The sequence below is a fragment of the Mustela lutreola genome, chromosome 4 (genome assembly GCF_030435805.1).
Source record: "Mustela lutreola isolate mMusLut2 chromosome 4, mMusLut2.pri, whole genome shotgun sequence".
Lineage (NCBI taxonomy): Eukaryota > Metazoa > Chordata > Mammalia > Carnivora > Mustelidae > Mustela > Mustela lutreola.
Window position 1 is genome coordinate 32,586,838 of NC_081293.1, and position 26,173 is coordinate 32,613,010.

General features: G+C 35.5%; 1 protein-coding gene across 5 annotated transcripts in view; it reads right to left on the bottom strand.

Moving 5' to 3' along the window:
* Positions 1–4,128: 4,128 nt before the first annotated feature.
* TBC1D12 (TBC1 domain family member 12) overlaps positions 4,129–26,173 on the bottom strand; it is a 103,195-nt gene continuing 81,150 nt past the window's right edge. For 4 of the 5 annotated variants that reach the window (XM_059169414.1, XM_059169415.1, XM_059169418.1 and 1 more), the window contains 9 exons: positions 25,517–25,634; positions 24,179–24,285; positions 17,164–17,244; positions 14,118–14,206; positions 13,165–13,236; positions 10,564–10,692; positions 10,188–10,297; positions 7,133–7,391; positions 4,129–5,995 (listed from right to left, as the gene is read on the bottom strand). In XM_059169414.1, coding sequence (XP_059025397.1) covers positions 5,927–5,995; positions 7,133–7,391; positions 10,188–10,297; positions 10,564–10,692; positions 13,165–13,236; positions 14,118–14,206; positions 17,164–17,244; positions 24,179–24,285; positions 25,517–25,634 — 1,034 coding nt within the window. In that variant the 3' untranslated portion in view covers positions 4,129–5,926. The remainder of the gene's footprint in view (positions 5,996–7,132; positions 7,392–10,187; positions 10,298–10,563; positions 10,693–13,164; positions 13,237–14,117; positions 14,207–17,163; positions 17,245–24,178; positions 24,286–25,516; positions 25,635–26,173) is intronic. The other variant, XM_059169416.1, reaches the window with a different exon arrangement.

Here is a 26,173-nt window from a genome sequence, read left to right on the forward strand (position 1 = left end):
CATCTCTGGGAGGAAAAGGATCAACAAAAATCAAGAGTACTTATAATAAATCCTTACCAGAGTTGCTATACCCAAGGAACTAGTTCCACAAATATTTCTTCCTGCTAACCTAAATTTAGAGAAGGAAAAGAAAAGACTCTTGCTTCCACCCTACCCTACAGGCAAAGATGGGAGAGTGATTGGGTAAGAATTCTTACCTTCTGCCAGCTTTTTTTTTCAGAGGTCCCAGGATCTCTCAGCTGTAGCAGCCTCAGAGTGACAGCAGCCAGAGAAATTTTTCCCTTTGTGGTAGCCAACTGTAGGGGAAGAAAAATTTTTCCTCTACCTCTTTAGGCTCTTTTATCTGGTCTATTAATCAAAATGACCTATGACAGGTTAAGAAAAGAAAAACAAATATAATTACTTACATACATATAGGAGCCCCACAATGAAAACAAGAGGTTCTCCAACAATCAGGCAATTGAAGCTTATACACCATTTGAGTTACAAAGAAGGGGATAGGGTCTGGGACTTCAAAGGGAAGGAAGACAATTCACATGAAAAGGTGAAGAACAAATGTTTGGCAAACAAATGGTCGCCAGGCCAAGCACAGGGAAAGGAACAGAAAGAACTTTGAACAAATAGGCCCTACCTAGCTTACCAGCTTACCATATCTACTCCATATTCTTTTTAACTATCTTTCTGGATGAGCCCCTCTATCTGAATTCTTTCAGGCAATTGAGGGGGGAACCTAAAAAACTCTTCTTGAGTCTTTTGGGCCTTAAATGTCTTCCGCTCAAAATAATGAGCATGAAAATTGGCACATTCTGGGGAAACTTGTTTTGAAACCCTCACTGAAGTCCAAGCAGAAGCTATTGCTAGTACAAAGAGACTAAGGCAAGAATAAGCTTGGGCATGTTTGAATATTAGAAGGTGGCCAGTATGATTGAAGCAAGTTGGCAGGGGAGGGGGGATACAAAAGTCAGAGGCAGACTGTCCACATGAGGCACTGATATTTACTTCTAAGATGTTACAGTCATGATTTTCCCCCACCAGCATAAAATGTCTACTTCTCCTAGAAATCCCTTTCATATTAGTGGTTTTGTTTATCCACCCAGTTGTAGAAGGGGGGGGACCCCAAAATCAAAAAACAAAACCATGTTTTCTCTTGCTTACGCAAGATGGCCCCACTTCCTGCTTACTTCCCAAAGTAAATAACATTTACATTTAGAACTCCCCTTTCAGAATCCCAACACCAAATTTTAAAAACCTACCTTCCTGAACACCTTTTCCACTTGCACTGATGTCATGCTCTGCATCCATTTTCCTGTAGTCTGTTCAGGAATCTTAGATTACCTATTATCCCATTCTCTATTTTTTTTTTTAGATTTTATTTTATTTATTTGACAGAGAGAGATCACAAGTAGGCAGAGAGGCAGACAGAGAGGAGGAAGCAGGCTCCCTGCTGAGCAGAGAGCCTGATTCAGGGCTTGATCCCAGGACCCCTGTGATCATGACCTGAGCTGAAGGCAGACACTTAACTGACTGAGCCACCCAGACGGCCCTGCATTTTTTAAAAAGAAGAAAACAGGGGCGCCTGGGTGCTCAGCGGGGAGCCTGTTTCTCCCTCTCCCTCTCCCCACTGCTCGTTCTCACTTTCTCTCATTTTTTTTAAAGAGTAAAACATGTAGTCTAATTAAAAATTTGATGAGCAGTTTACTTTTCAAAGGCTCACATAAATGGCCTTAAAAATCAAATCAGAAGAGATATTAAGACAAAGTAATGAGAAATTCCCTTTCTACACTAAAATTTATTTAAAAATCACTTGGGTTTACTTCAAGAATAGAACAAACCCTATCATTCAAACACTTTCCAATTTATCTTTTCACTCTCAAAGTCCAAACACAGGTACCCTAAATACAATCTACAAGATTTTAATCAAGTCATTACTTCCCTTTTAAAGTTTCTTAATAATATAGATGCTAAAATTAAAAGCCTTGAGATTTATGTAATAAATTAAAATATATCATTTACTTACAATATTGATTATCACTATTGCCTAGAATAGGAAAAAGTGAAGCTTTACTTTCTGCTTAAGTAACTATGTATAGTTTTCTGCCTGAAAATGAAAAATGAGAACATATATACAATATTGTTGTCAATTTTATCTACTTTTCCAAATCTGAATTAGTTTACTTTTTTTTTTTTTAAAGATTTTATTTATTTATTTGACAGAGAGAAATCACAAGTAGACGGAGAGGCAGGCAGAGAGAGAAAGGAAGGGAAGCAGGCTCCCTGCTCAGCAGGGACTCGATCCCAGGACCCTGAGATCATGACCTGAGCTGAAGGCAGCGGCTTAACCCACTGAGCCACCCAGGCGCCCTTAGTTTACATTTTTATTATAAAAATGATTTTCCAAATTCAATACAATAGTATTAAAGTCATTTGAAATTAAAAAAAAATCATGAAAGTACAGTTTATGTAAAAGTTCAACAAATAAAAATACTTTGTAATGCAATTTTTTTTAAAGTCAAAGTTTTTTCTGGTTATTTATTAGAAAATAAACCCACCCACAGAATGAAAACAGTAAAACCTTATTAATTGGAACTGAGGGAAGATAAATATGAACAGTAGAATGTTCGGAAAGAAATGTAATTTTGCTAACTTCCTAAGCCTTGCAATTTATTTAGCTTATCAGAATATTAAGAGACAGTGTTTAGCAGGGCTTAGCAAATGTTCCTACTTTCATTCAAAGTACCAAGTTATTTACTTCTACTGCAGTTACACTGTTAGTAAACTACACACACACACACACACACACACACACACACACACAATGTATAATTTACTTCAGGATATGTATTTATTAACACATAGTACATTATTTGCTTCAGGGGTACAGGTCTGTGAATCATCAGTCTCCCACAATTCATAGCACTCACCATAGCACATACCCTCCCCAATGTCCATCACCCAGCCATCCTCTCCCTCCCCCGCGACACCCCCCCAACCCTCAGTTAACAAACAATGTTTTTAAAGGGCCAGATTTTCTTCTCTCTCTGAAGTCACTAGTTTCTCTAAAATCTTCTATTTTAATTTTTGTTTTTAGATGTTGTGAAGCAGTGCAGTTCTAATTAATGAAGTTTTACTACATTTGGGAATTCATATTTTGGACACCGCTTTGATAACATCAAACTAATACGAATTTGACACAAAAATCACTTTTCCCCAGAGGTAAGACTGTTTTCTGACACATATATGTCAACTAGTCATGGCAAATTAAAAGCTGATTCCCAATACTATTTTGTCACATATATGTTTCCTCTTTTACACCCATCTCTGCTGTCTGAATATGCTCATGGAATACAAAATAGTCTTATCCAATCAAAAATAAGAAAAATCAAAATAACCAGGTGGCATTATGAATATAAATTATTCCATGATTATATGCTTTAGAATTATACCCTCCAATAGTATAGAGTCTAAAACGTTGACTGCTCTAGATAAAAATAGGATCAATTCCTAAGCTACAATGAAAGCTGTTATCCTGAAGTCAGAGGCTTGAAAATATTAATGCCATTTTGCAAATGTTACCTAACTTCTATAAAATCAAACAAATATACCCAAGCCAATAATATCATATAAAGATCATCACTACAAAAGAAATCAGCAAAAATTATGATTATATTCTATGACTCTTAGAAAACTATGCCAGTTACTTGGATCTTCTAGGTAGCACTTAAATAATACAATGTATACCTGGCCTGAAAGGACAGTGAAGTAAGAAATTATATATATATATATATATATATATATAAATCAGACAAATGAAACATTCTATACATATTAAATTTAACATCACCTTGAAAATTTTAGGAAAACTTATTTTTTAATTGAAAATATACTTTAACCAAAAAAATCCCATCATACACTGACCATGTTGAATAACCCTATACTGCCTGTATAGGAGATTCAAAGGAAGATACATGATAATATTTGAGCTGCCAGTACTGTGAGTCTCAAGAGGCTGAAGGACTAGAATATCCCTTGGAAGAGATTTTGGGGGAAAAATTATTCTTTTTTTTTCTCCAAATGTGGTTAAATAATAAACCAGTTATCCCCAAAGTAATAAAGACTCATTTCAAGTAATTACTCTGCTTACAAGTTTTATTTACACAGTAATTATTAATAGTGGTTTTTTTAGTGAATTCCTTGTATTTACATTTTATATACACATTTATACTTGAAAAGTAAAGAAACTGTACAATAATAAAAATGAAAAAAAGAAATACAGTAATTTAGGTCAAACTCAGGAAACAAATACATACAAGTAAGATTAAATTTAGGCAGGTAGTACAACTTCAACGAGATTACTGCCAGGGGTTACATTCCCTCTTATATCAGGGCCACCAATATCGAGGAAGTAGTTACCAGAGTTAAAAACGTCATTCTAAAACCTATTAAGACCCTGGGTACTCCCTCAATATGTATTACAATACCAGTTTCCACTAAGTAAGCTCCTAAGATAGGAGTTAACTTCTGAGGGTTCCACTAGTGGTCCCTAGGCTAGAATGACCCATGGGGTAAAAATATATGGACACCATCTGGTCCCATACTCCTAAAGAGGCAGTCAGTGAACTAACAAGATTTTCAGGCTTGTTAGTTTTAAGACTATATGCTACTAACAGAAATAGTATGCTCAAGTGTTGTTTTAAACAAAACTGCAAACATAAAAGCACACTGTACATCTAATTATTAACCAAACAGCATGTTATACAGATATCACTTATAATACTCAAGTGATTTATTTTAGGTTTGAGGATTAAATGTATTATAATAAAATTCATGTTGATTTACCAATAATTAATTTCTTTATCCACTATACCATCAAAGTTAGACTCATTAGAAAAAAGTTAATTTTATCTTTTTCTTTTACTCTTATTTCCATTGATTAGAAAATTATGCACAGTGTTTTACAAGTCATAGACTTGGCTACATATTAAGATTTCAAATTTAAAACTGGAATTAAATTTTGTTTCTACAGACAGTGAAGGAATTTTAACTAAAAAGTTTAAAGTCTTGCCAAGTAGCATGCTATTTCAGAACTCTCAGAATTTGTATGTTTTAACTCTTACCAGTGAAAAATCTCATTTATATTCATGGACTTACTTCCAAAATCAAGTCTTCAGTCCACTAAAGTGCAAAGAACTCTCCTTTTACCAGTTAGTTTCCTTAAATTACTAGATGAACAACTTCTTAGACTAAACAGAAAGGCTAAAATTCTTTGAGTCATGGGTATTCCTTAAGAAACAATTTTCCTTCAAAAACAAACAAACATGATGCTGTGGAAAAACACCTAAACAAATGTGAAACAAGCTCCCATCAGTATTTCCAGTTCCCAGAAAACCCCAATTTGTCCCAGCCTGTGAATGAAGACAACAATTTCAGTGACTTAAATAATCTACAAAGTTGCTTTCTTTTGTTCTCTAATATCTTCAAAAGGTTGGAACTGGAGATAATATTTGTATTCAGGTGTTTATTTCAAATAGTATTTTGGAAGTTAAAGTAGTATTTAACAATCCTGCTCTGACCTCCAAAGTGCTTTTATGGTAACTGTTAAAAAAGAAAAGATGTAAAAATTTGAATAATCTCCAAAGCTGTTAAAAAAGTTTATTGCATTAAACTTCACTCCAAATTATGGAGTATGAACTAGCCATTTAAACTCTTCCCTTTGTAAAATGGCTCTCCCTACAAAATACTTTTTATTAATACTGTCAATTGGTTACTCATTTCATTTACTTCAGCCATGGAATTCAAAATCAGCAGTTTCCCATGTCTTGATTCTTTTAGATTTCTCCAACATTTTCTTCCACGCTTTTTACATAGGAAATGAAAAACTTTTATGAAAACATTATTTATGTTTCAATTAGTCTGTTAATTTTGAAGATTAGCTTTTCAGAGCAGGACTATTATTCTTGTCTCCTTCTTTAATATCCTTCATTACAGATGCAAAGACCTGGAAATTATATAAAGGAAAGATTAATCCTCAAAATTAACTACCACACAGATTAAAGAGGTTTAAGTGACTATAGTTTATTAACATGGAAAAGCTTTAGTGTATTTAACTCTATCCCCTGGACGACTGCTATTCTCAAATCCTCTTGTTCTTTTCAACTCAATTTTATGGTATACAATTAGATTCCAGTTTTCATCACTTGCCAAATATTCTGAAATTACTACTTAGTAACAGAACATTTTCTGGATGCATATTTTCTGACACTTCATTTTAGTAAGCAATAAAACTGTGAGCTTATGATGCTTACTGTCTATCATTCAAGGAGCAAGTGATAATGCTTTTATGGCACTTAACTTACTTAGACTGCCAATGTTTGCTTCCCTAACAGGAGAGGCATCTAAAAAGCCAAGATCATACATTAAATTCTTTCTGTTGTAAATCTTTAGCACAAGGTGGGTAGTTTTGTTTTTGTTTTTTTAAGTAGGCTCCATGACACAGAACCTGAACTCATGACCCTGAGATTGAGATCTGAGCTGAGACCAAGAGTTAGACATTGAACCAACTGAGTCACCCAGCAGGTGTCTGATATAATTGTTGTCTATTTGAAATAGATTCCTAATCCAGTCCTTGGGATCATGACCCAAGGCTAAGGCAGCCGCTTAACAGACTGAGCTACCCAGGCGCTCCGTAAAAAAAAAAAAAAAAAAAAAAACAAAGTTATTGGAGTTACATAAAAATAAAACCATAGCTTTGGATAGGTAAAAGAGGAGAAATTGACTTTAAATTCTTGCCTTTTCAAAGTCAAAAATTATTTTTTTGTTTTTTAATTAGGCACTAACATTTGAGAAATAAGGTTTTTTTTTTTTTAAGATTTTACTTTTTTATTTGACAGAGAGAGAGAGAAGTCACACGTAGGCAAGAGCAGCAGGCAGAGATAGAGGGGGAAGCAGGCTCCCCGCTGAGCAGAGAGCCCGATGTGGGGCTCGATCCCAGGACCCTGAGATCATGACCCCCACCTGAAGGCAAAGGTTTATTAACCCACTGAGCCACCCAGGTGCCCCTGAGAAATAAGTTTTTTATAAGTCAACTGGTCGTTTTAACACATCCATTAGAAGAAGTAGGAAAAGGTCACTCTACCTGAGTCCATTTTTTGGTGCTATTTTGCATCTGAATGGCTGCAATACAGCTGAACAGCTTTTCTGATGTGATATCTTCTGGCAATTTAGTGAGAAACTGTGCTATATGAATAAAGTCCATTTGTAGGAGAATATCTTCATATAATCGGAGGATTCCTAATCCAGTCCTAAATAAAAATTCCTCCCCATCTCTGCAAAATACATCCCAGACTCGACAAGCCAGATCAAGTGGTAGTGATTTGCTATAGAGTGTGAAGATCCTAAAATTAGGGAGAAAATAGTCATGAAGTTCTTCATTCATTTATTCATTCACTCATTAATCATCTCTATATAAAAAGAACAGTGCTTAATTAGGGATAAAAAGATAAATAAGATACTACTCCTTCCTTCAAAGAATTTGAATAGTGGGAAAGTAAGTAAAAGTAACTTACCACCTTCCACAGAGACATGGCCTAGCAGAAATTAAGAGTGGCAAAAACACCTAGTGATTAAGGGGATGGGCTCTGAAACCAGAATGTTTAAGTTTGACATTAGTGGCGTTAACTTGAGCAAGATATCCATCCTTGCTGTGCCTCCATTTCCTCATTAGTAAATAAAGAGTAATATTACCTACCTCTCAGGATTGTTTTGAAAATTAAAGGAATAAATGTAAAGTATTCAGAATAGTGCCTGCTACATAAAAAAGGCTCAATAAAAGTTACTTATTATTGTATGAGGAATCCAAGTATCATCTTTTAGTAACCTAAATACAACTTCTCTCTTTTCTCCTCCCACAAACATCTACTGGTTCTTTCTTCCCTTTGCCAAACTTTACTTACTACTTCTTTTGTAGCATGTATAGCTCCAACAGAATCACTAAAATGGTTTTTCCCATCCTTTCTGACAATGTCTGATTGTGTAATTTTTTTTTTTAAGATTTTACTTATTTGACAGAGAGAGACAGTGAGAGAGCCAACACAAGCAGGGGGAGAGGGAAAGGAGAAGCAGGCTCTACGCTGAGGGAGCCCAATTCGGGGCTCGATCACAGGACCTTGGGATCATGACCCAAGGCTAAGGTAGCCGCTTAACAGACTGAGCTACCCAGGCGCTCCGTTCATGCAATTCTTTATCCAGTGGAGTTTTAGGGCTGTGCTCTGGTTGGGGAAATGGGGACAGTAGGTGCTAGAGAACTTCTCTTGAAGCTGCCTTGGCAAAGCACACTTTTTTTTTCTCTTTTTAAAAAACTAATCTCTACACTCAGTGTGGGGTTCAAACTTATAACCCTGAGATCAAGAGTTGCATACCCAACCTTTGGGAGCCAAGAGCTCCCAAAGTACACATTTTTTTTTTTTTTTTACAAAGACTGTGCTTATCTGAGGTAGTGCTGATGAAACTTGAAGAAGGAACTAAGTTTTACTACTTACTTAGGTAGTAAGTTCAGAGGCAGTGAAACAAAAATCCATGTCTATTTCTTAAATAACAAATATTTAATTGCATAATAAAAGCACACCCCTGGTAGTACAGAGGATAGTAATTCATTGCTCAAAATGAGAGAAGGTACCAGCAGTGCCTAAGTAGTACACAGTTCTCACTACTAATTACATTCTGCTCCCTATTACCAAATGTGATACTGGTTTGCCTTATGTTCGTTCACACTCTTCAAGATGGGCAATTGAGTATTTTTGCCCCTTCTCTACAGATTTAGTATTTGGCCTTGGTCCTCTGGGTCTTGTAACATAAAACTTCTCTTCTCCCCATTATCTTGGGGCCTTCCCAGAGGAACTCCAATGTTCCCAGTAGAAATGGAAAAGAACACAATGATGCAGTACCTCTTTCTGCCTCGGGTTCTGTTCCCATCCTTTAATAAAACCACCTTTTTTGGGCATCTGGGTGGCTCACCTGGTTAAGCAACTGCCTTCGGCTCAGATCATGATCCTGGAGTCCTGGGATCGAGTCCCACATCGGGCTGCCTGCTCAGCAAGGAGTGTGTTTCTCCCTCTGACTCTCTTCCATCTCATGCTCTCTAACTCTCTCTCTCAAATAAATAAATAAAATCTTTAAAGAATAAACAGGGGCTCCTGGGTAGCTCAGAGGGTTAAGCCTCTGCCTTGGGCTCAGGTCATGATCTCAGGGTCCTGGGATCGAGCCCCGCATTGGGCTCTCTACTCCGCAGGAAGCCTGCTTCCCTCCCTCTCTCTACCTGCCTGCTTGTGATCTCTCTCTCTCTCTCTGTCAAATAAATAAATAAACAAAATAAATCTTTAAAAATAAAAAAAAAAAAACCTCTCTTGCACCAAAAAGAAAAAAAAAACACTGAAAAATAACTAAGTTTTTAAAAAAACTTAAATAAAAGAAAACCTTAACAACTGGGAATATAGCATACTTGAACAAGGCCATTAATTATTTTTCTATAGTGAAACTTAGTCTCATTTACAGGAAATCCACTGAATTTGATGACTGGGGTTTAAGGTTTGAATGCCTCACATGTAATCGTAACAAGCTATCTTAAGATAATTGCTCCATCCTTTTGGAAACTTCACCATCCCACCATTCTACAATCAACTGGTGATGGCTCACAAGAGTCCTTGGCAAGGAAGAACTGTAAGTGCAATGTTGAGAAAAAGGCACTAGCACCTAAATAAAGCATCACTCCTCTGTCAAAAAGCAGGATAAAGCCTTGAAAAAAACCAAAGTCCTCAGTAAAAAAAACCAAAACCAACCAAAAAAACATATCATAACTATCATAAGCTCTTGTGTGTTAAGAATGATAAAGAAATAGCTTTCTCCTGAGCGTAGCATGCACGCATTGAAGGAGATAATCTATGTAAAACACTCACTACAACCCAAGATAAAGATATTATTCCCATTTTATAGATAAAAAACTAAAACACAAATTGAGGGATTCTGATTTTAGTCCAGAGTCCATGTTCTTAATCAAATGCCTCCCCACAAAAATGTCTGAGTTTCTCTATTTGTTAAGGGAAGGAATTTTTATCTGTATAATCCTGTGCATGAGATTTACTCTTATTCCTAAAATACTCAAAAAGTTATACTATTTTATTGATTTTATGACTTACCAGTCGATCAAGTATATGTCTGGTGTAAGACTGTAAGATTTGAAATGAAGAAATAGTTTGGAGAGATTTTCTTCAAAAAATACTTCAAACGTTGCAAAATATTTCAACATCTAAAGATAGAAATATCAATAAAGTTACTGAACAGTATACTTTAGAAATAGAGAAATTAAACCCTTAAAAAATTAAAAGAAAATCTTGCTTAGCACTTCTTTCCTATTCTTTTTATCAAGCATTTGTAAAATTATAATTCAATGAAAAACTTATTTTAGATCATATTTTTTTGGTCTTCTAATTACTGTTTTTCACTCTAAAAGAGCACTCAGACTATAGAAACTGACAGTCAAAGGAAAACATGATTCCTTCCAAATGTTCATACCATGTTGTGATCCACACGAAAAAAGGCCAGCTGGCATGGCTTATTGAGGAGGTTTGCAAATGCAATGAAGGCATCTGCCTCTTCCAAATTGAGAATGAGAACTGCTGCTATGAAGGACATCCCTTGGACCTTCAAAGAAAAGAAATTCATCAAAATGTGCTTACAATAATAATTCAATACAGTTTATCTTACTGTATTCCTTAAAAATTAAGAAGTGATATTAAAGTAGAATTAACCAAGTTTTCTTTTTTGTCAATGAAAGTAAATACAGAGAACTTGTCAATAATTATGAAATCTCCCTAATCTTAAATTTTTTTGTTCATGTGTTACGGTTTAAAAAGATTAGGGAAAATTTTAGAAAAAAAGGAGAAAGTATCAGCTTTTACTTGCTACAAAAGCCTATCTCCACGTACTAATCTTGCTTTCATTTTCTCTCACTCTGAAGTCTTTCAAAGTAGAGGACATTGAAAATATGGTGATTGTCTTCATGTCACAGCACATCTGTCTGAGGTATAATGTGAGGAACTAAGAATAAAAGAAATGTATGAAAAGTGCTACTGAAGTTCTAAGACAGAAGAGGTGGTGGGAGGGTGGAAGTAGGCTGGATTCCTGGAAAAGCAGGATGAACAAATAAGAAAAAAAAAAAAAAATCCCAATAAATTAAAAAAAAAAAAAAATGTGACCAAAGACACACAGGACCAGCCCAGCTGGAGCACAATCTTGATATTGGGAGAACTTAAGTAGGATGCAATTCCAACAGTGAAAAGCCTTGAGGAAAAAGCTCAGCTACACAGATGCTTGCTTGTGAGTTATGGACAACTGTTGGACATTTTTGAGCAGATAACTGATATGAATTGCTGATCATTGTTTAACTAAAAAAACTTCATCAGGCACTTCTGGTACAGATTTGCAGAAGAGACTTACACAAAAACAACACTTAACAGTATTTACAATGAAACCGCCTGTGTCTCTTTTTCCCAGCCAAATGTTTTCAAGGTTTGCCTGCAATCACTATTTCTACTTTCTCAGCTCCCCTTGAAGTTTTTATTTCTTGCAGACTTCAGTTTGGATTCCCAATCCATTACTAGCTGATTTTGAAACTCCTTTTGCCAGGATAACCAATAACTTGTAAAACCCAATGGGCACTTTTCTACACTCTTAGAATTCCCTTTGCTTCTGTGATCCAGTATTTCTTTGTTCTCCTCCTACTTCTCTGGCTTTTTCTGTGTACTCTTTACAAAATCTACAGTAATTCCCTATTTGATTTTCTAGAGTATAAATTCCATGAGGATAGAGCCTGTGGCAGGCAGAATAAGTGATAAGTGCTATAGGACAAATATGGCATAGTAAAGGGGGTAAGTGCCAAGTTTGGGAATATGGTAGGTTTTATATTAAAGAAGATGGTCCAAGTAGTCCTTACGGAGAAAGTGAAATTTCAATGAAAGATCTAAAATCCCTTGCTCATGTATTATGTCACAGAATAGTCAAAACATTATGTAATGTTCACATTTTTTAAAAATTTTATTTTGGGGATGACTGGGTGGCTCAGTCAGTTAAGTGTCTGCCTTTGGCTCAGGTCATGATCCCAGGGTCCTGGGATTGAGTCCCACTAGGGGCTCCCTGCTCAGTGGGAGCTTCTCCCTCTGTTCCTCCTCCTCTACTTGTGTGCTCTCTCTCAAATAAATAAAATCTTAAAAAAAAAAAAAAAGACAAAGGTAAGATGAGGTTTCATGACTTCCAGTTAAACATGGCAAACTGAACACTTTTTTTTTTTTTTAGGTTTTATTTATTTATTTGAGAGAGAGAATGAGAGGAGAGAGGTCAGAAGACTGACCCTCTGAGCAGGGAGCCCAACATGGGACTGGATCCCGGAACTTCAGGATCATGACCTGAGCCAAAGGCAATTGCCTAACCAACTGAGCCACCCAGGTGCCCTGAGCACTCACATTATTCTGTGTTCCCTCCCAAATCCAACTATAATGACATTAAAGAAAAAAAATCAATACGAGCCTAGGAAGACAAAGAGAATGGAAAATAATATAAACAGTAAATAAAAATGTCACTAGCATTCCAGAAGTTGTAAATAAATGGAGAATGTTGAAACTAAGATATCTGCAGAAAAGGAAGCCAATAAGCAGCAAACCAATTCTGCCACAAATCTGCAAGGCTCAGAAACTGAAGTTACAGGCCACTCTGAAATTGGAGGGGTAAGGCTAAACCTAGGATTGGCTGAAAATTTATACAAGGAGCAAATCCCTTCCTCTATTCTATAAGGACAGGTGCCTATCTTTCCCTCAACCCAACATAATCTAAGAGGTTTATCTCCAGAGGCACAGACACAGGGAGGAGGGAATAGACGCTACACCAACATCAGGGGCAATTAATAAAGGCTTACAAATTGAATAATAAAACCCTCAGTAGCTCTCCCAGAAATCTGGCAGGCAGTCTCACAAGTGCCTGGGAAGATTCCTCTCTGTTTAGTTGGCAGCCCCAAGAAAAATTAGACAGAGAGATACAGATATTTGGGAGCTAGGACAACATAACTTTGATAAGATAGATAAAATGTTTATATTCAAAAACAAGACTGAAACAAATACTTACATAACCAACATCAGGTCTGTAACACGTATATGCCCCTAAGATACTATGTAAGACATCATGATATGGGCCACCCTTAGGAGAGAAAAATGAAATGTCAAATACACAATAACTGTCTATATGTTAATTCCCAAATAAGTAATTTTTAAATAAACTCCAGCATTTCCTAAATGAGTTGTTTTAGTTAGTATATTGTGTCACTGTCAGAAATACTCTAAATATGCTCTGTAATGTTTTCTCTAAAGAATTAATAAAAATATTTAATCCTGAACCAAAGAAAAGTCAAATGAACTCACTTGATGGATACAAGTTATATAGTCTTTGTACTATTTTAAAGATTTCTAGATTTGGTACAATAAGATTATGATGAAAACAGACTATTTCACTTCATATAATTTTAGCAAAAGGAAACCATCAAGCTACACCAAATTAAGTTTAATAATTTTAATCTTAATGGTAAAAATTTTATTTCATTGTATCAATCTAGAGAAATTCCATGTGAGAAAGAAAAGTACACACAAAATGTAATAATCATTTCTCCTAAGGTATAAGCAACTCATGACTGCCTATGCACAAAATCATTTTTATGAACCATTTTTTCCTATTTCAACAGTAATCCTAGAAAACTAAGATTTGGGAAAATGTTCTTTATATTTTAACAACTGAATAAGCAAAAATGTTAAAATTCAAATAGCTTTCAGAATAAAAAATAAAACAAATAAATTCACCATAATGAATAAAAGTATTATGGGCTATGCTAACTACAATGCATTCAGTCAATGGGTCAAAATAACAGAAATTCCTTCAGAATTTTCCTAATAGTTCCACAGTTTCATATAAAGGTCTCTAATTTTTATAATTTTGCCTTTTAAAAAATAATAACTATGCATTTGAGAATTCGTTGCCTTGGATCAAAAAAAATTTTGAAGTAGTTACAACTGGTTAGAAACCCTCACCTTCTGAAAGATGTAAAGGGATGGAAATGTGCGGGATATGTCCAACTTAATTAATTCCAGACTGGCCTCCCGATCAGCAACAGAAACACCTGCATTTGTCAGGTAGATAAAATTAAAATGATTACTTGTCTATACCCAGTTTAATCTTGTACACACAGAATGATCACATGTTACTTAAGGAAAGTTAAAAGACGAATACTCCAGAAATTCAAAGAAACACCACACAGCTTTTGCTGGAACTTAAGAGCTTCTTACATGAAGAAAGTATTTATGTATTTATCAGAAAAGTATATGAAAGGTTTCTACTTCCAGTTTTTATATAAGGTAAGAGCAGATTATCACTCCCACAATAACAACTGGGAAAAATAAGTAAGTTTCAAATAGCACAAGGTTTTTAAGAATGCTGTGGACATAGAGAGAGAGGTCCTGATGATTTAAATCCCAGAAAGAGAAGAGTCTTTCCTAGGTAGCCATTTTTCTTCGTGGAGGCATGTGCCAAATCTGGGCCATTACTTTGGGACTGAGTCTGCCATAGACAAAGGTACTCTTGCTTGAGAAAACAGAAACCAGAAGAGATTTCCATGACCAAATAAGACCGATGTGATAGAATCTGGAGGAGTCTGAATGTATAACTGGTTTACCCCTACAGGACTTCTGTGTAGTGTTAGTGAAGTGCAGAAGGCGGGGCTGGAAAGGCATAAGGAAATCACCCCAAATTACAAAGCCTTTGGGAGAGCATCTCAGGAGAGGGAGAAGCCTATATGACAAAAATACTACAAAAAATACGACAGTTTTTCCTACCAAGATGTGTGAAACCCACGACGAACTAAGTTTACATAAAGCTGATACCTTAGCCTAACCTAGCTCAGTTACTGATTGAACTGAGGGAATAATCCAACTGCCTGACAGAAAACAGCATGCTTCCTCTGTAGGGCAAACATCAACTTCAGTTTATCTACTCTTCTTCTAGAATGACTGACGTATAATAAAACATTTTAGGACATGCAAAGAAGCAGGAAAATGTGACTTAAAATCAAGAGGAAAACAAACCCACAGAAGCAGGCCTGAAGATGACCCAGTATTAGAATTAAACAAGAATATTAACTGTTGGGGCACCTGGATGGCTCAGTGGGTTAAAGCCTCTGCCTTCAGCTCGGATCATGATCCCAGGGTCCTGGGATCGAGCCCCGCATCGGGCTCTCTGCTCAGCAGGGAGCCTGCTTCCTCCTCTCTCTCTGCCTGCCTCTCTGCCTGCTTGTGATCTCTCTCTGTCAAATAAATAAATAAAATCTAAAAAAAAAGAATATTAACTGTTAAATGTTAAAGAAAATAGAGGGAAAGGATGGGAGCAAATGTATAGAATGGAAAGGTGAATTTCCACAGAGAAAGAAAATTTACAAAAAATACCAGGTTGACATTCTAAATTACAAAACAGAATATCTGAAATTAAAGACTCATTGGACAGATCTAATAGAATGGATATTGGAAAAAAAGATTGGTGAAATTGATTACAGGTCAATAAAAATCATCTAAACTGAGGCACAAAAAGGAAAAAATATGTTTTTTAAGTGAACGACTTGACGGATGCTGATAAATGGTCTAACATACATGTCTAAAAAAAGAGAATTGAGGCAGAAGTAATAGTTGACAAAACAATGGCCAGGAAAGTTAAATGACAATTGCAAATTATAAACACACAGTAATAAGAAATCAGTAAATCAGATAGAATACTGTTTCTAATTGGAACAATTCTTCATTACACCAAATTAATTTCCACTAAAGTACAACTTTTACCACTTAATCATGACCAAAATGTCCCAAAAGTAAATAATTATTTTAATTCTTATACTTTCAAAACTTCATAAAATGAATTCAAAAAGAATTATGAAACAGCTAAGGCCTTTCCAGTCTACAGCTTCTTACATCTTCACCCTCCTTACACTTTTAGCTTCCCAAAAATAGCTGACAGAGCTAATAGGTCTCAGGATGACACTTACATGAACCTTCTCAAAATAAAATCTTCTCTCTAACCTTATTTGGTCACTTTTCCCTAACCCACTATTCAATCCTCTAAAAATAGGAGAGTATTCAAGGAATTTAATAAAGTTGTATACATACTCATAGAAAACCACTCTGCAACACATACCACGTCTCACTTCTCTAAATCATGTTCATTTTTAGAGTTTTACTTACTGGCAAGAGAAGAATGTTTGCTATCTATGAAGTAGAGCAAATACAGAAAGAAAAGTGACTGGCAGACAAATAGCTCTCCATTATTCAAGGACAAGAGGTGACTGAATATATTTACCTATATTTAATAAATAATGATAACAGGAAAAAAGTATCCTATCTTCTTCAAAATTATTAGGGAAAAAACTCAGTGGAGGGAAAGATGAGGTCTTTAAGTAATTCAATGAACAAAGGCTAAGGCATGATAAGAATTATAAATAATGTTTTGGGGAGTGAGTGAAAGCAGTGATTGAGGATATAGGTCATAAGTGAGGAGTGAAGACCATCTTTCTTTAAGTTAAAAGTAGGCTTAAAAATACTTCAGTTTTGGGCGCCTGGGTGGCTCAGTGGGTTAAGCCGCTGCCTTCGGCTCAGGTCATGATCTCAGGGTCCTGGGATCGAGTCCCGCATCGGGCTCTCTGCTCGGCAGGGAGCCTGCTTCCTCCTCTCTCTCTCTGCCTGCCTCTCTGCCTATTTGTAATCTCTGTCTGTCAAATAAAATAAATAAAATCTTAAAAAAAAAAAAAAAAAAAAAAAATACTTCAGTTTTTAAGTTATTAGTCTTACTGTTGTGAATAAATCCTGGGTTCCGAGGTCCAAAAACATGGGTTTACATCACAGCTTCATTGCTTACAAGTTAATTACTTTGAGCCTCAGTCTCCTCTTTTATCATTCAGGGTAATACCACCTACTTAAAGGGCTACTAACATTAAAGGAAATAATTTTGTAAAGCAATTGCTACAGTTCCTGACACATGGAAAAATCACCATGTTTTCATCCAGAAATTTGTACTAAAAAAAAAAAAAAAAAATCACACCTTCTGCATCATTCTCTGAATTTGTTTCACTGAAGCTTTTCCACCGTTCTTTTGCTCTTGAGAGGAAGATTTCATAAAGTTCTAGGGAAAACAAAATAAAAATTAATAGTAGGAAAAATACATTCATATATTTTAACTTTTACCCTTTTTTTCCTGGAAAAGGTTCATTTGTAAACCTGGGGCCACACATGGAATAAGGCAGCTTTGAGAGTTAAGTGCCATGAGAAATATATACATGGAACCATGGGATCACTTGGAGAGTTTTCTAATCCAGGTAGGGGATAAAGGAAGGCTACTTGGAGGAAGTGATGACTGAGCTGTCCCATAAAGAATAAATATGGGTCTTAGAAAAGAACAAGGTGGAAGAAGGCATTCTAAGAATTCTTGTCATGGGCAAAGTCACAAAGAGAAAAGAGATCATGACTTATTTGCATGAATTACAAGTGATTTCAGGACGCTTAGATTATAAGGGGTGAGGGAATAAGAGCAGATGATAAGGTTGGATGACAGAGGCAAGCATTAGTTGGTCACAGGACCTGAATGGCATGCTAAGGGGATTAGAGTTTATCTACAACTACAAGAGTCTATAGCACACTCTGATCTGTGTCCGTTAAGCTAGCAGTAGTGTAGTGGGTAGGTTGAAGCTGACGTTTTGCTGAAGTGAAGTTAGAGTTTTGTGGTAATAGCCCAAGCAAAAGATGATAAGGCTTAAACTTGAGCAGTGATAGTGCAGTTGGAGAGAAGAAATGAACACAAGAGATATTCAGAAAGCAGAAAAAGCAAAACTTGCTGAAAGAGAGGGGGAAAAGGCAGACTCATTAGGACTTCCAGGCTTCTGGCTACAGTAGCTGGGTACATAATAATGTCACTGAGAGAATGAACACAGAAGAAGCAAATTTGTGATTTTGGGGATGGAGGAAGGTGATAAGTTCCATTTTGGACAAACAGATCTGAAGGCAGTGCATGCATACTGGAGAAAGAGTTTGGGATCCACCAGTATACAGTTGATGATTAAAACCATTCATAAGCGTGTTCAGGGAGATTATTAAGGGCAAGAAGAAATGACAAATATGGATTGCCAGGAAAGACAAATATTTAAAGGGTAGACACGGGAAGATGCACATCAGAAGAATAAGAACTGCACAAAGAAGGGGACCTGGGTGACTCAGTGGGTTGTCTCTGCCTTCAGTTCAGGTCATGATCACCGGCATTGGGCTCTCTGCTCAGCAGGGAGCCTACTTCCCACTCTCTCTCTGCCTGCCTCTCTACCTATTGGTTATCTCTCTGTCAAATAAATAAATAAAATCTTTTAAAAATGCATGAAGAAATAAAAGAGAACCAGTTGTCCTAGAAACCAAAGGAAAGGAGCATTTCACTAACTATACATAGGACAGGGAGTTGCTGTTTGAAACTTAACTCTTCTAACCTAGTTTTTTCATTCACAAGTGGAACTAGTACTAATACTTACAGCTTAGGGCTTTAAATATTAAATGAGATAATATATGTAAAATCTTGGAAGCACTTAAATGTAAGCTACAAAGAAGGAAGTGATCAACTATCCAGTACCATATAGCAAGACAAAATCTGAAATCTGCCCATTGGAATTTGTAGCACGGAGGTGATGGGTGACCCTGATGGGAGCAACATCTGAGGGTAAAGGGGGCAGAAGCCCAAATGCAGAGATATGAAGAATCTAGAGAATATACTTTCTAGCTAACAGACTGGATATATGGGAGGAAATGAATTCTGATTTAACTTTTACTCTTAAAAATGGAGGAAATTCCTATTACGGCTCAGGTCTTCCTCTGTATAGCAGGCATCAAAAATGTGGCAAATCAAAGAACTTGATTCTACCAAAACTATTTATTACCACAACTGGAAAGAAAGCAAATAAAATATTGCACAGTGGTCATCCAAATAGCTACAATAGAGAATGTATGTATGAGGCAGGAAGAGATGCTTTTGCTAAAGAAGTATCATCATGGAGTAAGAGAAAAATGATTTTTCAGAGTAAGACCTAGATTCAAATACCAGATTTTAAGTATTTGTGACTTTAAGAAAGTTACATGGTTACTCTGGAATTTGGTTTTCTTCATTTGTAAAGTGGAGAAAAATAATACCTATTCATGGCAATACTGATGATTAAACAAGATAATTTTCATAAAGCTCCTGACAACTTACAGACCCTCAATAAATGCTAGTGCTTGTTGTCCTGGATGAAAAATGGAGAAATTGGTTTCTCCATTAGGATACTGCTTTCTAAAGCTACGTAACCTTCAGATTTGGTCGGAGGGCCTGCATTCAAATATCTTTACTCATATCTTTCCGTTTTAAGTGCCCAGTCACTGTAAGACTACCACTTTATGCACCCATACACATGATCTTGATACAACTTCAAGAATAAAAGAAACAATGTTTTTTCCTCAATTCTCAGATTTTAATGGTCTTTACTTTCTAACCATTACTGATATTCTAAATTACACAAGAACAGAACATTTCAATGACAGATGAATAGCAAAAAACATTTCTTACAAAACATCAACATTTATATATTGCCCAAAATGCCAAGAACGTTTTTGTTTTCATTAATCTTTTTTAAAAAATTTGTTTAAAGACAGTACAATATGATTTTTTAAACATTCAAATAGTATAAAGCAGTATAGAATAAAAAGTAAATTTCCTTCCCTCTAATGTAACTATGCTTACCAGAAATCTAAAGATGAAAATATGAAGGTACAAGTATATACAGATATATCTTTCTTTTAAAAAAAAAAAAAGGTGTAGCAGCATATTATAGCACCAACCTGCATCTTGCTTTATTATATTAAAGAGAATAAATTATTATTAGGAGAATAATAATAGAATAAATTATTAGGAGAATAACTCTGCTTTAGTTTTTTTTTTAAAACAACTGCACAGTATTCCAATGTATGACTGTACCATAATAAGTATTCTTATATTGCCAAGAATCAGATCTTTATAAAAAAAGCTGACCAGATATACTTCAAGCAGCTCTTGCTATGTTGATCTCTTCTCCCTTCTGTTCATTTTTCATTACTACTAGTCATTTAGAAAGAACATTTTTAAAAGTCAAAATTTCTATTATTTGAATCCGTCAATAATTTGATAAAAGTAGATATAGTTTTGTAATATAGATATGCAATATTTTTTTGCAGTTATCAGGTACCAAACTGAAGGTCACAATTTCTGATTTCAAACGGACTCCAAGCCACATCCAGTCTCACTATTCTACTCAAATTTTAAAGCTGTCCTGGAAGAAGAAAGGCTCTCCAAATAAATCCTCACCTGTGGGAGCCACGGAATTGGCCTACTAATAAAAATATGGTAATGAATTTTAAACGTCAAAGGACATCTCTCCAGGGAAGATTTACAGTGCTTATCTACAATAAGAAGACTTGCATTTCAGTTCAATTCCATACTTGACTCCACATGCCTCATTTATGTTATTCTGAATCTACAAAAGTAGAATATGAAGCAGACTTAAACATGTATCTTGGACTTGAATTGGGAACTCTTTGAGATCAGTATAAGTTTCATTTTCTCATTTTCTGACAATGATAACACTGTACATACTCTTAGCAAATTTTCTTTTGCTGTAATTTCATATTCATTACCATAAATAATTGTTAGAGCAATCCTTTCAGATAGCTAATACTCTAACTCCATTTACAGATGAAGAAAACTAATTCTCTTAGATGTTAAGTAATTTGCCCAAGGTCACAAATCTAATGTATAGTGGAACCAAGATTTGAACCACTAATGACTGACTTTAGAACCTTATTCCTGGACGCCTGGGTGGCTTAGTTGGTTGAACGACTGCCTTCGGCTCAGGTCAGGATCCTGGAGTTCTGGGGTGGAGCCCCACATCGGGCTCTCTGCTCAGCAGGGGTTCTGCTTTTCCCTCTGTCCTTCCCCCTCATGCTCTCTCTCTCTCTTTTTCTCTCTCAAATAAATTAAAAAAAAAAAAAGACTTAAAAGAAAACCTTATTCTTATCCTCTATTCTACTTATTCTAATCCCACTATTCTATTCTTACTTTACTAACTCTTGTTCTGCTATTCTCTAAGGGTTATAAATTTCATGATTAAAATCAGTAAGTAAAAGTCAAACTGTTAAGAGTCATTAAAAGGAAACAAAGTTATCAAAAGTAAGTTTACTTCAGGGTACCTGGGTGGCTCAGTCAGTTGAGTGTCAGACTCTTGAATTTGGCTCAGGTCATGATCTCACTCAGGGCTGTGAGATCATGCCGTATATTGAGTTCCATACTCAGTGCGGAGTCTGTGAGAGTCTCTGCCCCCTCCTATCCCCTCCTCTCTATTCTCTCTCTCTCTCGAAAAAAAAAAAAAAATCTTATTAAAAAAAAGTAGATTTACTTCAATTGAAATTTAGCTTCCTTCCTACCACTAATAAAAAAGAATGATCACCTAGTCCATTCCTGAATACATAACTGTTTAGTAGAGAAAATATAAAATTACTTTAAAAGTAAATGACCTAGTTATGTTACCAACTTTATAAATTTTGAGCTTGAAAAACAACTTCATGATTGCATTATCATAAAAGGTTAATACTAACTTAACCAGTATTTTAATGCAGAAGGTATTAGGACACTTAACATTCTAAAGTCAAAGTTCTCAACAAAACTACAAACCAAATTTCAAATAGCCATCAATACTTTATCATCTCATCTGTATATAAAACCAATTCTTAAGATTTCAAACAATTGGGCACCTGGGTGGCTCAGCGGGTTAAGCTGCTGCCTTCAGCTCAGGTCATGATCTCAGGGTCCTGGGATCGAGTCCCGCATCGGGCTCTCTGCTCAGCAGGGAGCCTGCTTCCCCCTCTCACTCTGCCTGCCTCTCTGCCTACTTGTGATCTCTCTCTGTCAAATAAATAAATAAAATCTTTAAAAAAAAAAAAAAAAAAAGATTTCAAACAATTACTGTATGTTCAACAATCCTTAATGTCAAGGGTTTTATCTGAGAGTTCTGACTGTAATGTAAAAATATTTCCTTTTAATTAGTTTCAAGCACAGAGGGCAAAACAAAACTTTGTTTTATCTGGAGGAAATGGTTAGGTTAGGTAGACTTGAATCTTTTCTAACCTAAATTAGAAACTCTTTAGTTCTTCCTTCCTTCCTTCATTTTTTTATAAAGTAAACTCCTACCCCCAACATGGAGCTTGAACTTACAACCTCAAGATCAAAGATCAAGAGTTGCATGTTCTATTGACTGAGCCAGGCAGGTACCCCACTTAATTCCTCCTTTAAATTATATTTTTAAAATTAAAAAAAAAAAAGTCTGCTTAAGGTAACATGTTTGTTATGGGATATTTGTGAAAATCAGTGTTAAAAATCATTGATAGGAGTGCCTAGGTAGCTCAGTCAGTTAAATGTCTGACTACTGAGTTTGGTCCAGGTCATAATCTCAGGATCTGGAGACTGAACCCAGCATCAGGCTCCCTACTCAGCAGGGAGTCTACCTATCTTCCTCTCCCTCTGCCTCTGCTCCTCCCTCTGCTCATGCTCTCTCGCTATCTCTCTTTCTTAAGTAAATCTTTTTATAAAAAATCATAATCATACCAAAGTTGGCATCACTTCTAAGACTAAAGATAAATATTTAGATTTTTGTTACAATTCTGTCCAGTTTTTTATTTATTTTTATTTGCTACAATGGGTATTCTTGTAAAAAAGCTTTTGTACCCAATCCTGACGATTTTCTTATTCTTAGAACTAGAATAGATAGGTGAAAGATTATTTTTTGAGGCCCTTGCTAAATATTTCTATATTATTATCAGTCATACCCTATGTGGATAATTTTCATTTATTTTAATCACTTTTGAGAGGTAAAAAATAGTACCCTGATGTTCTTTTAACATATGTCATTGATTTGACAATCATCAACAAAATGATTAAATAAATTATAGTACAGCCAAACTGGAATACAGTGCAGCTACAGTATTGCATAATGTATATTGGTATGCAGTGACAAAGAGGATGTTCAAGGCAGATTATAGTGTAAAAAAAATAAGCCATGAAATAAGCTTATGGTATACATTCTTTTTTGTGGGGGTAAAGAAAAGAAAAAGAGAAGGCTTAAACATAATCATACTTGATGCACACTTTTTTTAAACATGTATAAAAAAAGACCTGAAAGAACATACATTAAACTTGTATTTATAGTAGGATCAAAAGCAGGAGTCTGGGTAGAAGAGTGGGATAAAACATATAATTTGTTCCTTACTACTGCTTGAGTTTTAAAAAGCTAGTATGTAAATAACATTTTTTAAGAAACAGCAACAATCTAGTCACATAATTATACCAGAGTTCCTCAGTCTTCCCGTGGTGCCACTGTCTAGCACTGTCATTATCACTCAAACCTATTTAACATTTTTTATTAGTTACTACTTTACATTTTCCTCTATTTGATATCATCCTAATTTTAACTAACTTTTTTTACTGCATCAAAACTACTTTACATTTTACTTCAATCATTTAAGATTTTAAAAAGCACAAGAAAATAAAATGGATCTTTGAGAGTCTTTCTTACTTATTTTTCTGTTTTTTTTTAAATTTGAAATTTTCAAATAAAAATCTGAAAGGGGTGGGTAGAGATGTAAAAAAAGAAATTTCTAGCCTTCCACCAGCATTTATGTTTTTTTTTAAACAGAGGGGATACCTTTCCACCATCAGACTATTTCATTTTTCCTTTTATATACTTATACATCCACTGCTACCTAGAATCCCAGAAGTTACCTGCAGTCAAGATATTTGGATGTCAATTATACTAGTGATGGTTATCAACTAAAGGAAAACCCATAAATCTTATTTATGTAAAAACTTACTCATTAAGGTTTTACAGGGAGTGGGAATGAGGCATGTTCTTAAAATGACATTAGATGTGGTAATGTCTTTTTAAACAGCCAATCTAATAATCTGCCTTGTAGCACTGCAGATGTCTATTTGGATGGGTGGGAGTAACTGAACATAGAATACAAACCAGGAGTGATATTTAGTTCATTTCCTACAGCTAGACTCCAAACTTTCCCACGAACACTAGGGGGCAATCCCTGCCACCACAATTCTCGAACTCTTCTCGTACTACGCCTAGAATTAAAGGGGGAGAAAAAAAGGAGAGAGTTACTTTTTATACCAAAAACACTAGTTCCATGATGGTTTACCTAGTCTGTGGCCAACTGACTGAATGATTTTTGAAGAACATGGTTAAGTATACAATGCATTCTTTCTGTGGGGTCCATGTCTGTAGGCAACAGAAACCTAAACAGTACTCTAAAGAAGAACAACAGTAATTTAAAGGGAACTGCCTTCTACAAGTGCCACTTACTGGGTACAATGAGAGAATCAGAAACATGTGGACAATCACATAAGAAACAGGATAAAAGGAACATAAAAATCTGTTGTCAACTCAGTACCAAAAAGAAAACCACAAGGTATTTACTAAGGGTAAGAAGTCTTTGAGAGGCAGTGTAGTCTACTGAAAAGTGTAGGTTTTGGAGTCAGAGAGGCCTGAATTCAAATCTTGTTTAACTATTCATTAATTGTATTACCTTGGGCAAATTATTTAACCTTTCCGGCCTTGAGCTTCTTTATAAGATAAATGAAAATAAAGGCTGTAAGAATAAAATGTGATACTTATGTAAAGAGCTTAATGTGCTATCTGTCACACTGTACCAATATTCAACAAATTCCTTATGCATACCCTACACTAGGCTCTGCAGACTACATCTCCCTTCTACCTTCCAGTCAGTCTAGAAGGAAGATAAGCCATGTACAAAAATATTATCAGAAAATAAAAGGCAAAGTAAAGCAAGAACTACATTATTCTCAAATTATATTGGGACATTACAGAAGGGAAAGATCATTTATAGCATATTTATAATTATAAGAAAACATTAAAAATCATTTTAATACATAACATTTAATAAATGCATCTTACAATGAATATATATATTTAATGTTTTCTTTGCAAAAACCTGCTATGACATCAATAGTGCATCTTGTGACAAAAGATATGTCAGAATTAATATGGTAATTGAGGAAATTAACATTTCATGGATCAATTCCCATTTCAAATGGATATCTTCAAAGGATAAGTAAATTCTGATGGGCATAGAGGGTGGTCAGTAAGGGAGGTATTAGAGATTGAGAGATTTATAAAATTAAAGGCAAAGAAATAATTATTAAATTTTTCAGACACTGATTATCAGTATCATTTAGCCAAAGCATGAGATACATGTTGGAAGTAATAAAAATGAAGAATTAGAAACACGAGATCTTTGGAGACAGACTGGAATTCAGGAAAAGTCTGCTTACTTACATTATTTCCCAATTGGGCAGTATTTCATTGATCCAAATTACCATTGCACTTGCGATATTTTCTTCCTGTTTAAATCGTTCTTTCATTATTTTTTTCCTTTTATATGCGTCTTTAATTTCTGTTTTAAACAAGCAAAAATTATTTCAATACAAAAAAGCTAGATCATATGCTCTTCTCTCTCTACCTAAGTCTAAAAAAGAGGCATTAAAAATGACATTAGGGGGACGCCTGGGTGGCTCAGTTGGTTAAGCAGCTGCCTTTGGCTCAGGTCATGATCCCAGCGTCCTGGGATCGAGTCCCACATTGGGCTCCTTGCTCGGCAGGGAGCCTGCTTCTCCCTCTGTCTCTGCCTGCCATTCTGTCTGCCTGTGCTCGCTCTCGCTCCCTCTCTCTCTCTGACAAATAAATAAAATCTTTAAAAAAAAAAAATGACATTAGGGGTGTCTGGGTGGCTCAGTTGGTTAAGCATCCAACTCTTGGCTTCTGCCCAAGTCATTATCGTAGGGTCATGAGATCAAGCCCTATAGCCGGCTCTGTGCTCAGCAGGGAGTTTGCTTGAAATGTGCTCTCAATCCCTCTCCTTCTGTCCCTCCTCCTGCTCATGCTCTCTAAAAATAAATAAATGAATCTTTCCAAAAATTGACATTAAATAACATT